Source organism: Marmota marmota, unplaced genomic scaffold, assembly GCF_001458135.2.
Source record: "Marmota marmota marmota unplaced genomic scaffold, marMar, whole genome shotgun sequence".
Lineage (NCBI taxonomy): Eukaryota > Metazoa > Chordata > Mammalia > Rodentia > Sciuridae > Marmota > Marmota marmota.
Window position 1 is genome coordinate 45,905,430 of NW_026000005.1, and position 15,160 is coordinate 45,920,589.

The following is a 15,160-nucleotide window of genomic DNA, read 5'->3' on the forward strand; positions in this document are numbered from 1 at the left end:
TCCAAACCTAATAATCATTTCATCTCTATACTTTCTTGCATTATCTCACGAGCATTTGGGGGATACCTCATATCTAAACTGTAACAGCTCCCTTCCTCTGTACTACAGTTATTTTTTTCACATTTAAGGAGATTTGTTTCTTTGCCCATTCCTAGAAGAAAGTCTGTTCTTGTCTACTACTAGACAGAGTTTTGATTTCTAATGCTAATATTTTTTTTTTCCTTTATCAATAGCTAAAAGATTAATGATTGTAATCTTGCTTTGCTTGTTCAGTGATCCAGCAGACCTGGGGAAGGTTAAGAAGTAGGGGTCTACCTTGGGTGAATTTCTTACCTACATGTTTTGTTTCTAGGAGTAAGCCAGCTATGCTGTCCCATATCCCCCTGACCCCCACCACCACTAGAATTAAGTGTTTTGCACAATGTCTGCTTGGTGTAACAATGTCTTTTGGGAGGTTCTGCTAAGTACTGTGCACTATTCCCTTTCTTGGTGAGATATTGCTAGATCATCGTTCCTACTTTATAGGGTGATAGCACCATATTTCCATACACTTAGTTTTAATTTGGCTTTATATCAGGCATTCTGATGTTCAGCTATTCATTGAGCATGTGTAGAGCACCTGTAGGCATTGGGCTCTTAATGGAGCAGAAGGAAACAGCAATTTGAAATCATAATGAAAAGTGAAATTTCATACAATCATGAGAAACAATATGAAAAAAGATGGGGTAGTAGGAGAGTATATGATAGAATTTACCTAGAAAGACTTGTGAGGAAGTGACCATTGAGCTGAGCAGTGAAGGAAGAATGGGATTTGACCAGGAGGCAGGTGCAAAGAGCGTTTCAGGCATAGGAAACCACACATGCAAAGACTGAACAAAGTCCAGTGTAGCCAGAGCATTGGTGAATAGGTAGTCAGGGAGAAATTGTAGTACAGGGTTAGGTTAAGTGTAAGGCCAGACCTTGCAGGGCTTTATATTTTATAGGCCATGCTGAGAAAGCATTTGCTCCATCCTAAGAACAGCGGGTAGCCACTGGAACATTTTAAGCAGAGGAAAATGTCTAAATCATTTGTGCTATGAAAACTCTGATTTAGGTGGCAATTAGAAGCAGGGCATAGATGGAAAAATTGGGGGAGCACTGGTAATGATTTTGCTTTGGGAGCAAGATGAAGAAGGAAGAGTTGAGAGTGGCCCTTAAGTTTTTGGCATGAAAAACAGCATCAGTAGTGGTTCTGTTAACCTGAAATAAAGGAACAAGGGGAGAGTACCAGGCACTGGGACAAGATCACGAGTTGTTTTGGATGCATTAGGTGTGAAGTACCATGAAACATCCAAGTAGAGAGTAGACTGCTGAATGTATGGGTAAGGCCTAGAGAAAAGAATTAGAGGTAGGAATCTGAGGCCTTTGCATTAGGGAGTTAATTAAAGCAGTAGGTATGGATGAGCTTACTTAAAATGAAACCACAGAATGAGAAAAGGAGAGCCAGTACCGTGCCTTGAGAAATGCTTACTATTAAAATGGCCTACCCAAGGAGGATGAGCCAAAAAGGAGCAACTAGAGAAATAGGAAGGAAAATTAGGGTGATGATAAGTCACAGAGGACAAGGGAGAAACTGTTTTAAAAGGAGGGTATGCTGTGGGAAACTCAGGCATAATGAAGAGGGAAAATTGCATATAGTAGCATATAAGTCACTGGTGACTCCCAGACCTGTAAAGTACTAGATATAGAAGCCATGTGGAGTTGGGCTGAGGAGTGAACAAGGAAAGAGGACTAAACTGTGACATATGTTTTGAGAGATTTAATTATGAGTGGGTGGGGACTAGGAGGAGGGTTATGGAGTCCAAGGAGAGCTTTTTTGATTTTGTAAACGGGAGTCTTGATCATGTTTATAAACTGATAGGGAAAAATCAGATAAAGGGAAAATTGGTGGTATGAGGAGATAAGAGGGTGGGTTCCTGAACAGTCAGGAAGGGGGCAGAATCTGAAAGCAGTTGAGCAGTAATGTAGGTAGGTGAATGAGTATAATTGTATTTAGCATTTCTTCCCCATCCGTAATGTAGGTGTCAGTGCCATCTTCTGAAAGGGAAGGGGGCTTTATATGTGAGTCCAGGTTGCCATTTAACTCGGAAGTGTAATAAATAGTTTTCTAATTATATCCTTACCTCTCTCCTCCCTATCTTATAAACAGCTTTATTGAAATATAATTCACATACCATAGTTTATCCATTTAAAGTTTATGATTCAGTGTCTTACCTATTAATTGTCAGATTTTTTTCCTGTCAGAAAGAATCATGTGAAGAATAGAAATTAATGAAATTATTTTGAAAAAGCAGCATATGTGAGTAGATTATAAGAGAACGTGTTACCAAATGATTTCCTCTTGACTCAAAATTCTATTTTAAGTTATTAAAAATATGCATATGGGGGCTGGGGATGTGGCTCAAGCGGTAGCACGCTCGCCTGGCACGCGTGCGGCTCGGGTTCAATCCTCAGCACCACATACAAACAAAGATGTTGTGTCCGCCGAAAACTTAAAAAAATAAATATTAAAATTCTCTCTCTCTAAAAAAAAAAAATATGCATATGGGATGATGAACTTCTGTCAGAAATCTCTAAGGTGTTATAGAGAATATAGTAATCTCGGAGGTGTATAGAGAATATAGTAACAGTGGACTCTGCTTAAAATCAGTACTGAATAAGATTTCATAATGTGATTACTGAAGGATGATTTATAAGCATTTAGAAAAGAAAATTGCAGAAATCAGTATAGCCTTAGTGAAAAGGTCAACCAATGAACTTGATTTCAGTTTGTTACAGTCAGGAAGCATAGAAGAAATAGCATGTTTTCGTTTTATCAAAATATTTAACAAAAAGCTTTTAAAAAAAAAAATTGCAGGTGAACAGCAGCATATCTTTGTTTTATTTATTTTTATGTGGTGCTAAGGATTGAACCCAGTGAGACAAGTGCTGTGACACTAAGCTACAGCCCCAGCCCTAACAATACTTTAGATATAGTCAGAGATACAATAAATTATGGTATAATGGTGTATTAAGAATTGTAATACAAAAAAATAAATAAATAAATTTTTAAAAGCTTTTTGAATATGATTTGGAAATAGGTACATATAGAGTGGCTGAGCAATCAAACCCAAAAATTATTAGAACATTACTGAAGAAAGCATGATGAGCCAGAGACAACATGGTGGGCTCCACTTGAGATTTTTCAGATGATAGAAAGGTGAGATGTCTTTCAGAATACAGAAATCCCCACAGTCTTGAGTGATTGGCTGATACTGGGATTAAATAGTGAGAAGATTTAAATCATTCATTGTGGGATCATTTGCTTCAGTTTAAGAACAACATTTGCAAAGGTCTGGCTTAAGCAGCAGTGCCTGTGAAAGCCAGAGAGGTTAGTTCACTCAGAGTTCTCTGATATAATTGCCAAAATTCTTAAAGATACTGGGCTGTGTTACCATTTGTGATGGGGAATTGGTGATCTGATGTCTTCTGTATCCTTCCATTTGAGCTAGAATTAGAATACTAGTTCTCCCTTTCTTAGAAGATGAGAGAAGGTTTTCTGGAGAAGATGACTATTTAGGAAAGACAGGCAGGCTCCCTTCAAATAGGAGCCTTTGTGTGGAACAGAAATTAGAATACTGCCAGATTTGCAGGACAGACTCAGAGCCAGCAGACAGTGTGGTGAGACAATGTTTGTCTCCTTATAAAATTGTCTAATAGCTATCTAATTCTGAGATCTGCCAATGCTGCATTACTGGACACTGGAAATATTCAAGGTGAAGCAACATAATCATTTGGTGAGAAGTCCAGGACGTTGTAAAGGGAGTATTATGGGACTAGATAATTCTTTATGGACTGTTACATGCTGATGTTCTGTGAATTTAAGTTACTTCTCTTAAGGTATATTTCTGGTCATAAATGATTCATTTTGTTTATTTTTTGTTTGTTTGTTTGTTTGTACTGAGGATTGAACCCAGGGGCACTTTACCACGATCCACATCCCCAGCCCTTTTGTTTTTATTTTGAGGCTGAGGCTGGTCTTTAATTTACGCAATCCTCCTGCCTCAGCCTTCAGAGCTGCTGGGATTATAGGCATGCACCAATGTGCCTGGCTAAATGCTTCATTTTAAATAGATTTTTACAGCCATTGTGTGTTTCATTTATCTTATTTTACCCAAATCTCCTTTGTTGGTTTATTACCTATAACTTTTTTCAAGTGTTTTGTGTGGGGGGTTTTTAATAAGCTTTAGGGCTTATAACATACACTGCTAATTTATCGCAGTCTAGTCACAGAAACTGTTACACATTTAGTTATTATAAGACCCTTACAACACTATACTTTCATTCCTCCCTTTTAGCTATTATCACCATACATTCTTTTTTCTGCATGTGTCATAATCCCAGAAGACATTGTTATTTTTTTGCTTTAAACAGCCAATTCTCTTTTGGAGACCTTGTTTTAAATAATATCTTGTTTTAAATAAAATCTTTTACATTTGCTCACATTACCAGTGTTCTTCCTTCTTTTGTGTATACCTAATACAAGTCTACTACTAATGAAGTCTTTCAGCTTCTATATGTCTCAAAAGCTCTTATTTCATAGCCTTTGTTTTTGAAAGATATTTTTAATGAGTGTGAGATTCTAGGGTGGCATTTTGGTTGCATATATTTTTCAGCATTTGTTACAGTGTTCCTCCCCTATGTTTTGATTTTCATCATTTCTGTCAAGAAGTCTGTTATTCTTTGGTTCTTTATCCACAGTGTGTTTTGTTGTTGTTGTTGTTTTTGTTTTGCCTCTGAGACTTTTTTTTTTAATCACTGAATTAAAGCAATTTGATTGTTCTATTCCTCATTATAATATTCTTCTTGTTTCTTGCACTTGGGAATTTTCAGTATTTTTAGGGTATTATAGTTCTTACCAAATTCAGAAATTTTTATTTGCATTTTCCCACATATTTTGTCTGTCCTTCCCACTGCTTTGAGGACTGCAGCTACATATATATATTTAATTGCTTAAAGTCATCCCATAGCTCACAGATTTGATATCTCCCCCAGCCCTGTATTTCATTTTGGAGAGTTTTCACTGCTGTTTTTAACTTTTCTTCTGTAGTGTCTAATCTGCTTTAATCCCACCCATTGTAATTTTTATCTCGGACATTGTAGTTTCAATTCCTTGAGTGTTTTTATGTCTTCTATTCCTCTATTTAATGTACTCAGTTTTTCTTAAACATATTGAATATAGTTGTAATAACTGCTTTAACATTCTTTGTTATTCTGCCATCTGTGTCATTTCCAGGGTTGTTTCTTTTAGTTGGACTCCTCATTGATTATGTTTTTCCAGTTATAATCCTCTCTAGGCTTGTTGTTAACTTTGCCGAGTGGGACCAGAGCAGAGGTTAGGGCTAATTTTGTGCAAATACTGAGGCAAAATCATCTTGAGCATTCTTCTTGATACCCTGTAACTATGAGGTTTTCTGTTCAGGCCAATGGGATCAAGAACTCTTTTCAACCTCAAGTGAGCTCTGTGGTTCTGTTCCCTGGCCATGGTGACTTACCTTATCAGCTCAGCTAAAGATGCCAGTAGGTTTCAGCAGACCTCTAATGCACTCTTTTCTGTGCCTGCTCTCCTTCCTGGTATTCTTCCCTGCAAACTCTAGTCTCCTTGGCCTCCTTCCCAGCTGGCCTCCCCAACTCACGGAGATGGCTTCCCATCCCTGTGCTATGGCCTGGCAGTAAGCTAGCGTAATTGTAAGGTGCTCTTTGCTTGTTTCCCTTCTCCAGGGATCACTGTCCCATGCTGCCTGAAGTCCAGTATTTAAAAAGCATTGTTTCAAGCCTGGTGCTCTGGAGGGTGAAACAGGAGGGTTGCGAGTTCAAAGTCAACCTCAGCAAAAGCCAGGTGCTAAGCAGCTCAGTGAGACTCTGTCTCCAAATAAAAATACAGAATAGGGCTGGGATGTGGCTCAGTGGTTGAGTGCCCCTGAATTCAGTCCCCAGGACACCACCCCCCCCAATAAATAAATAAATGGCATTGTTTCGTATGTCTTATTTGCTAGTCTTCATTGTGGGAATAGACAAATCTGACCCTGTCCATGGCCAGAAGTAGAAGCTCATAAGTGACTTTTTATTTTCCTCTAACACCTTACCTTTGCGTTTAGTCTTTTTCAGCTTCATTTTTTGTCCTTTACTTTCCTCACATCTTTCCTCTCACAGGCCCTGTAGTTTTCTCTCTCCCTCATCCCTGTCTCATGCTGCTTCTATTCCCTAACACTCATTTTTAAGAGTTTTCTCAAACTCAGGGTCAGTTCAGGTGCCTCTTCTGATATTTCTTCAACTTGAGGAGAAACTAAACCTTTTCTTTTCTCTTTGTTCTGTTTCTACCATATATGAACTGGATTTTCATTGTTCAAGTATATATGTATTGACACATGCTGACCTTCCTGAGGAATGTGCATTTTGGTACCTGGATAACACCTGTACATAGTGTTCACCTCAGCTCCTAAGGGCAGGGATGGAGCTCACACTTAGGTCTGAGTGTCTTTGATACAGAGAGGAGGCATTTAACAAACAGCTGTGTTGCATTTTGGTAAAATGAATTGTTTTTCTCCTCTTCTTCAACTTCTCCCCCAAAATTAGGCCACAGAAGAAGTTTCCAAAAATCTGGTTGCCATGAAAGAAATTCTGTATGGCACAAATGAAAAAGAGCCTCAGACAGAAGCAGTGGCTCAACTTGCTCAAGAACTATATAATAGCGGGCTCCTTAGCACCCTGGTGGCTGATCTGCAGCTCATTGACTTTGAGGTAAGAAATCAGTTTCTTTTATTTTCAAAAGCAGTTCTTTTCCATATGCTCTCTACTTTGGAACATCTTAAGATCCCCACTGGGCTCTTGGCACAGGGGTTCCTGGCCTCTGTAAGCAAGCCCAGGCTGCCTGCCTCATTAGAAGAGCAAGGGCAGGAACCCAAGGGCATCTCAGGCCCAGACCAGGGTTTGCCCCTCTTTTCTACCACATTTTATATAGAGTTTCTTAGGTATTCCTTATTCTCTTTCATTCAGGTTGTTTTTTCACAAAGAGCTACTCTTCAGAGCACCGTAGTGGATTATATAATCCACTCATCTTGGGCTCCCAATAAAAACAATCTAAAGAAAACCATAGAATGTTAGAATTTTAGAAGTAGATAGATTCTAAAGAACATCAATTGCCACAGAGATCATATTATGTGTTTTGTTTGCTTGACACTGCTTTTACATTTTTAGATTATTATGTTTAAATAGCAGATTTTATTCACAATTCTGAATTTCTGGCTTCTACTGGAAATTTGATTCTGGCAGTTTGGGGCCAGTAGTCCTGCTTGGCCCTTCAGCTGGAGCAGAGTAGCAACCCAGGGTATCCAAGTGTGGATTTACTTTGGATAGCACAACTTACTTTTCCATCTTAGGGCCTGCTTTACCTGTGCACATCACCTGCCTGGCCTTTGTAGGCACTTGAGATTATCACCAAAGCTTATGCAGCTGGATCATTTTGTGTTAAATATTTAATGAACTTAGCAGTGAGAATAATAGTCCTTGATACAGCCTGAAAGTACTATCTGAGAAACATATATGATAATGAATCTCTCTGTCATGGTCGCAGGCAGTTTCTTTTTTGACTCTATCATGAATGTGCTTTGTTTTCAGCCCCAGTGTCTATCAGCCTAAGTGATGACATGTCTCTGCAGGTACTTAAAAGATAGCTACATGTTACAAGGGGAAATGACCCAGATTAAATTTTGGAAAAAGGTGATGAGAGGGTGTAGTTCAGAGGTCACTTGAATAAAGGAAAATGAAAATTTATTTTTATCCTGTAGAACAGATAGAACTAAGACATTTTCATTTATATAGCTAATCTCATGTGCTTTTAATAGTGTATTGAATTCCAACAACAATTTTTAATTCCTCTACAAAGTTAGAGATATACTAGAACATATAGTTCTTCTCCTTTGCCTGCCTGCACTTATCTTATTCCCCAACCTGGGCATGAAATTGAATATTCATTTGGGATTTTAGAGACATTTATTTAAAAGAGGTGTGTGCCCTTGGGACCGGTTCACAGAGACTGCCATTACTGCATCTGAGCTAGTGTAGGCCCCAGGGTGATCTCTGTGTGTGCTTTAGGTAAGGAGCGGAAAAGCTAGCATTTCACTCTCCTGTTGCTTTGTTAGCCTTGTGACAAGTAGCTATTCAAAAGCATTTCTTGGGATCAGTTTTTCTATTTGTTAATTTCTGTGCAACTTTCTGATTGTAAAGTTCTCTGGGTAATAGTAAAGTCCTTCTATTTTGTACAGTGGTAAAATAAAGTTCTGGTCTCTGAACTACTGCATTATGTGATGCTTAATGCCTTCATTATTAATCTTTGTGAAATTTTATCAAAACAGAACTAGTTTAATAGGGGGATATGCCTACTTGCTACTAAAGCTGAACTTCTTACAAAATTCTTTGAATTTACTATGCTGGCAGAGTATAATTTCCCCTCCTTCCACCACTATAAAAAAAAAAAGTATGTGTTGTTCACATACCAATATCCTGTTTGAAGCTGCTTGTTCCACTTGGGTGGGATTCAGATCCCTGTAGATTGTAAGCATACAGCAACATTTTGTTTTCTATATCTGAGTCGGCATGATTCTGAGAGTTAGAAATGGTTGAAATTACACGTGGAAGGTAGTGAGATTTCACTTTGTCAACACATTGTTCATGTTAAAAATAGAACACTATTAAAACTTAGAAATTGGAGTTATAAATAAAAAGATAAAAGACAATGTAATGCCTATGAATGTTTTAAAGTCAGATATTTGGTCATAACTATAAATATACAGTGGTTTTCTTTTAGTTTATTTGGGAGGGTATATGGGCATTTGATGTTTATAATTGTATTCCTAATAGGGCAAAAAAGACGTGGCTCAAATTTTCAACAATATTCTCAGAAGACAAATTGGTACAAGAACTCCTACTGTTGAATACATCTGCACCCAACAGAATATTTTGTTCATGTTATTGAAAGGGTATGTACAATGCAATAAAATTTATATTCTTAGTTGAAAATAAAAAGGAAAGATTGCCTTGGGAGAAAAAAGAAAACCAGGATGGTGAATATGGGGAACATTTTCTCTTTACTCAGCTTTTTGTCCCGTATATCTTGGACACATTTCCCTCCTTAAAATTCAACCTGTGAGCTAAATTGAATGTAAAAATACCCTGTAGATGGAGTTTAAAATTAGGCAAATTGTGAGCCTTTAAATTCACAAATTAAAGGTGACTAAAGGAAAGACATCCTTTGTTGTCTTATATCTGTTTTCTAAAATTTAAAAAGTTGAGTTGCATTGAAATACAAGCTAAGTCATGCATTTACAGATGTCTCGTTTGTACCTGGTCTGCACACTGGAAGGCCAGGAACACCACCTCGGGTGGAGCACAGAGCCACACAGATGCACTGTTTGGTTATCAGCATTCTTGTCATTGTGATTTGGTGCCCCTTGAGTTTCACCTCAGTGTTCACTCACTAATCCACTTAATTTGGTAATGCACAGTGCATCTTCTGGAATCACTACTGGACCAAACAGGCATTTATGATTGGGAAGTTTTTCACTTTAAAAAGCAAAGCAAAAAACCCTAAAAAAAGGAAAAAGAAATCTTCTCCCCCAGCACTGAGCCTCCCTGACTGGCAAGGTAACCTATCGCTCAGCACCAGAGCTATTTAACAGCCCTGGGCATGCTATGCCACTTTCTGTCCCAGCACTGGCAGTGTTCTGTTAAACTGGAGGGCAAGCACGTTGCTGGCCTGTCTGGTGGTGTGAATCAGCTTGCTCTCCTGCCCCTGGCTTTGCAGCTTGCCTCATTCTGATTCATATCTCTGTGGTTTAACACTTCCCTCAAGTTCAAGCTTGTTTAGATGAAGCGTGAGTCAGTGCCTGTGTTGCACGGCCAGCATTCTGTTTCCTCCTTTCTATTTCTAACCATTTCTGTTGCTTCTTCAAATGTTGTCATACAGAACTTTTGGCGTCTAATTTCTTGTTGTATTACCCCATGGTTGCCGTGTAAACACGTAGAAAGTAGCCTGGAATTTTGGTGCTCTTAGAGCAGCTTCCTGTTGGCTCTGTATATTTTTAAAGCCAGTATTTCCTTTTCCATAGAAACTAGTGGTTATTAAGATCTGTAAACTAATTATCTCTGCCTATGATTTCACTTTACAGTAGCCAGGGATAATGATATAACCATTGTTAGATATTGTATACAGTAAGACTTTGGAGATACAATTTAAAGTCTAACGTTCTTCACTGGGCTGACCTAAGCAGAATCCGCAGCCAGAGAGAAGCATAGAGAATGGGAGCAGAAGAGTGAGATAGCCTGCTCCCCAGCCCTCACCCTTGGTCATGGGCACTGTGCATACCACTGCAGGGAGAACACAGCAAAACCTCTCCCACCCACAGCCCTGCCTCAGCAGCCCCTTAATGTCCTGCCATTCTTACTTGCTCTAGTCTTTGCCTCCTTTCCTTACACATGAGTTCTGTGCATCCCTTGTACATAATACACAACAAAATAAAGTGTACAGAAATAGTTTCATGTAGTCACAATATTATTTAAAAACCTAATTTCAAATTTTTTTGATTGTTATAAAAAACGGCATATTACAGTTTCTTTTCAATTGAATTCTAAACAAGTCCACAAACTAAATTTGACTGATATGACTGTTAATCTATAATAGTTAATGAATATCCTCTTTTTTCTTTTCTTTCTTCTTCTTTTTTAAATATACTCATGTCATTTGTTTGTTGGTGCAACTGTGTAATTTGTTTGTAGATAAATCACATATTTTGGATTTTATTTCTGTGGTTCTGTTCAACATGTTTCACTGTCCCCTGTTCCTTTAAAATTGGTGGTTAGATGTAGGGGTTTAGATTTAGGGTTAGTTTCAGATTCCCTTCAAGTGGGCATATGTTCATGAGTGGTGCCATGTATGTTCTATTAGGTGGCTCTGGTTATTCCACTTCAGGTGATGTTTAGATTGACCTCTGGGTACAGTCTATAATCTGTCCATTGTAAAGTACTCCATTGGCCTTATACCTGAAGGTTTTAATGTCCATTGAGAGTCCTTATCTAGATTAAAAATGGCCACTTCCTCTTTCATTATTTCTTCTCTATATAGCTATGCTTCTTCTAAAGGACAGCCTCTCCGGGGCTGGGGTTGTGGCTCAGTGATAGAGCATTTGCCTGACATATGTGAGGCACTGGGTTTGATCCTCAGCACCCTATAAAAACAAAGAAAGAAGGTATTGTGTTCATCTACAACCAAAAAAAAAACAAAAAAACAGCCTCTTCTAACCATAACTTAGTTATTACAAAATATTGTCTTTAAGGGAAAGGTTTGTGTCATTATTTTAGTATAATTAGCTGGTGTCTCTAGCCGCTTTTTACGTGAGCATTGAGTTTATTGTTTAAACATTGTTATTAACTCAGTTTTTTGTTTTGTTTTTTAAAAATATTGGAGTCATTATTTTTTTCCGGTCAAGTTGTCCCCACTTCAGCCATTGGGAGCTTTTTCAGATTGGTTCCTATGTCCTTTTGGCAAGGCTCCCATTAGTCTGATAGCTTCCTTGCTTTCTGGCACAAGATGACCACCTTACTCATTTTGAATGGATCCTGCCACATCTGGAAACAACTGTTTAAGGAGGCCCTTGAATTGCCTTTTAAAGATTTTGGGGTTTGGTTAGACTACTTACATACAATGCGATTGTCTTCTTGGGCTGTAAGTACTTTGGTGTTGGCTATTTCAAGGTGTTATGCTGCTAATATTAGTGTGCACTTGAGGTCTTATTGCTTGTGTTGGACTGAATTTGGAGGCAGTTATTTTTTTATAGGACATTTAAAAGTTGTTTTACTCTCCAGCCTGGTGCTAACAGGTTGTATAGCATAACTGTTTGCCTTATACTCATTAGTTTATGATTTAATCAGGTAGATAAGCTTGACAGACTTCTTATCAAAACCCACCCAACTTATTTTACCAAACTGTCTTACCCTGTCCTTCTAGTCTCCTACTTATTGAAGATAAGCAGAGATGGGGTTGGGGGTCTAATTCAGTGTCAAAAGCACTTCCTAGCTTGTGTGATGTGAGGTCCTGGGTTTTGGTCCCCAGCACCACAAAAAAAAAAAAAAGAGGCAAAAATGAATTGTGCGATCAGCCATTTTTGTGAGAGGCAGGGTTGATAAAAGAAATAGGACTTAAGATTGGAATTCCAGATGGCTTAGAATTTGCATAGGCAGAAAAAATAGAGAGACAGCATCCTAATGGTGTATTGCTGGGAACAAAGGTTCAGGGACAGAAGTGAATACCATGTGATTGGCAGCAATGAAGAATAAGCAATAAGCAGTAAAATCTGAGTGTTTTATGGCGGAATCAGAAGATGGCATTTTATCAGAGTAATAGATTGAGGGGAAGACTAGACATTGAGTCCAGAAATTTGTCTTTATTTGATTGACAAGAAATAATTTTAAGTTCCTATACTGGAAATGCTGTGGATTAGCTTGTGGGTTGGGTAGATTGTTTATGACGAGCTTGAACAATGCTGGTTGGGAGGCCTTTGCAGTTATTCTGGCAGCATGAGTTAATGCACTAGTGGGAAGAGATACGAGAAAATGAAACTAACATGCCTCAAAGAAATGTCGAAAAGGCCTGGCAATACTGAAGCTGGGAAGATTTGAAGTGAAGAAGGGAAGGTTTAAAACTGTGCTGTGCAGTACCATAGCTACCAATCACATGTAATGCTTAATTTTCAATTATTTTAAATAACATTTAAAATACAGTCCCTCAGTCACACTGACCTAATTTCAAATGTTTATTAGCCACATGTCCTAGCAGCTACCATTATGGACAAAACAGAGACCATTTCCAACATCACAGAAATTTTTGTTAGGCCTGATTTAGACTTGGCTATCAAAACAGAAACAATGTCAAATTACAGAAAGGAGGCAGGATTGTTGTTGGGTTATTTGGTGGAGGAAGACAAGATGGTATTTTAGACATGTTGAGTTTGTGGTAGATTTCTAACTGAAGTAACAGAAAATGCCTAACTTGAGGTTTGGGACTAGACTTGAGCAGGGGAAATTTAGTAGTGGTAAGAACCTTGAGATGGTATAGGTTTTGGGCCAAAGGCACAAAATAGGAACAGAGGATAGAAAGGGAGAACTGAGAGAATTTCTTCTTTTATCCTTCTTCTTTTTTTAATAGAGCAATGAAAATATTGGCACTGTCAAAACACTTAAGTTAGAAGGATCTTTTGTTATAAGTAAGGATTGCTTGTTTTAGCCAAGAGGAAGCCTTTGCTGGCCAATTAGTTATTTCACAGGAGTGTTGGGAAATGGAATTTGACTGCAAGAAACTACAGGAGCATGTGAGTGGGAAAGAAATGAAGCCAATGCATACAGCTTGAAAGGAAGTAAAAGAAAAGAGAACAACGTGTCTGAGCAGGTGGCCGAGTCCAGGCAGAGGGCTTGGTGCACATTGGAAGAAAAGGCCCCTGCTTGGCTGAGAGGTTTTTCTTTCTATGTCAGAGATGGAAAAGGTGAGAGACCTGAACTGAGATAAAGGAAGGCTGTGTGTGCAGAGCTGGTGAGGCGGCACCAGTTTGAGCGTCCACTGCTGGTGTCCCTAGCTCTCCATGCAATCCTTAGGACTAAACTCTCAACTTCTCAGTGTTTCCATGTAGCCCAGAGACTTTACTGTTTTGAGTGTTAAAACCTCAAAGTATAAATGCTGTATATTTGATAGACCTTATTAGATACTATGAATTTCTGAATTTGGAAAAATGTTTTGTATTGTTTTTGATCCAACCATTGGTGGTGCTTCAAGGTGTTAAAAGCACCACAGGTAAAAAGCTAAGCCCAAATGGAATGACTGGTGTGACCTTAATACTGACTTCCAGCTTGTTAAAACCTTGAACAGTGGACTTCCATTCACACAGTCATTCTTGTGGCTGATGCTTTTTGGCTGAAGACAAGCCAGTGCAGGTGGGCTCTACAGGAAGCTCCCAAGCCCAGGCTTTCCTCAGAGAAATACCTTTTGTAACCAGTGGTCACTTGATTAGGACACATGTCTGAAACTTCCTTTTCTAAAAATTTGAAGTAGTCATTCTAAAAGTTTTGAGAGAGCAATCATGTTCGGCTTTTTATTTGTTTATTTTTACAGGTATGAATCTCCAGAAATAGCTCTGAATTGTGGAATAATGTTAAGAGAATGCATCAGACACGAGCCACTTGCAAAAATCATTTTGTGGTCGGAACAATTTTACGATTTCTTCAGATATGTTGAAATGTCAACATTTGACATAGCTTCAGATGCATTTGCCACATTCAAGGTAACAAAAACTAGAATTCTAAGTACACTTGCAATTCAGATCAAAAAGTGTGCTTTTTTTTCCCCCCTAAATTTTCTCTGCCCTCCTAGTCTACACACTGCTGCCCTCTAGTGGGAAGAGAGAAGATGAATTTTATATGTGTTGGTATGATTTTAAGTATTTGTAATAAAAGTCACAGCTTACAAAAGGTGGAAAAGTTAGATTGTAAAGTCTGTAAAGAAGGCAGAAGTTCTATATGGTCAAAATTGTACTTTCTTGTTAAATTATCCATTAAATATGAAATACAAATATACAGTTGGCCTAACAACCAGGTCTTCTGTGTTGGGACATTCTATAGCAGTTTCTTTGGTTAAGCAACAGATGAAGTCATTGGCTTCTTTTCAGGGGCCATGTTGATTTGGAATGTACATGTCATTAAATACTAGAACCACATTCAGGACAGAGATAGCCACATTGTTGTCATACCTGTGTCCTCACACCAGAGCACATCTATTAAATGCAGGGAGAGGACAGACTCACTTGCACTATTCCAGCTATTGCTTCCTCCCTCCCCTCATCCACTTTATCTCCCTTGTTGTGGATTTGTATGAATTAAATACACACATGATACCACATGCAGATTTTTATTTGAGTTGCAAGGTTCTGTGCTATTTAATTTATATAAATAAAGCAGCAATCTTGTATTTTCCCCAGTGAAAGCTTTATATATTATAATTCCCTTCTATAAAATGTTTGATCTTATATGTAAATGTTTAGAA

General features: G+C 38.3%; 1 protein-coding gene across 1 annotated transcript in view; it reads left to right on the forward strand.

The window, feature by feature from the left end:
* The window catches only part of Cab39 (calcium binding protein 39), a 48,908-nt gene that overhangs the window by 17,244 nt on the left and 16,504 nt on the right, over window positions 1-15,160 (forward strand). The window contains exons 2-4 of the mRNA XM_015481529.2: window positions 6,655-6,819; window positions 8,938-9,056; window positions 14,234-14,402. Coding sequence (XP_015337015.1) covers window positions 6,655-6,819; window positions 8,938-9,056; window positions 14,234-14,402 — 453 coding nt within the window. The remainder of the gene's footprint in view (window positions 1-6,654; window positions 6,820-8,937; window positions 9,057-14,233; window positions 14,403-15,160) is intronic.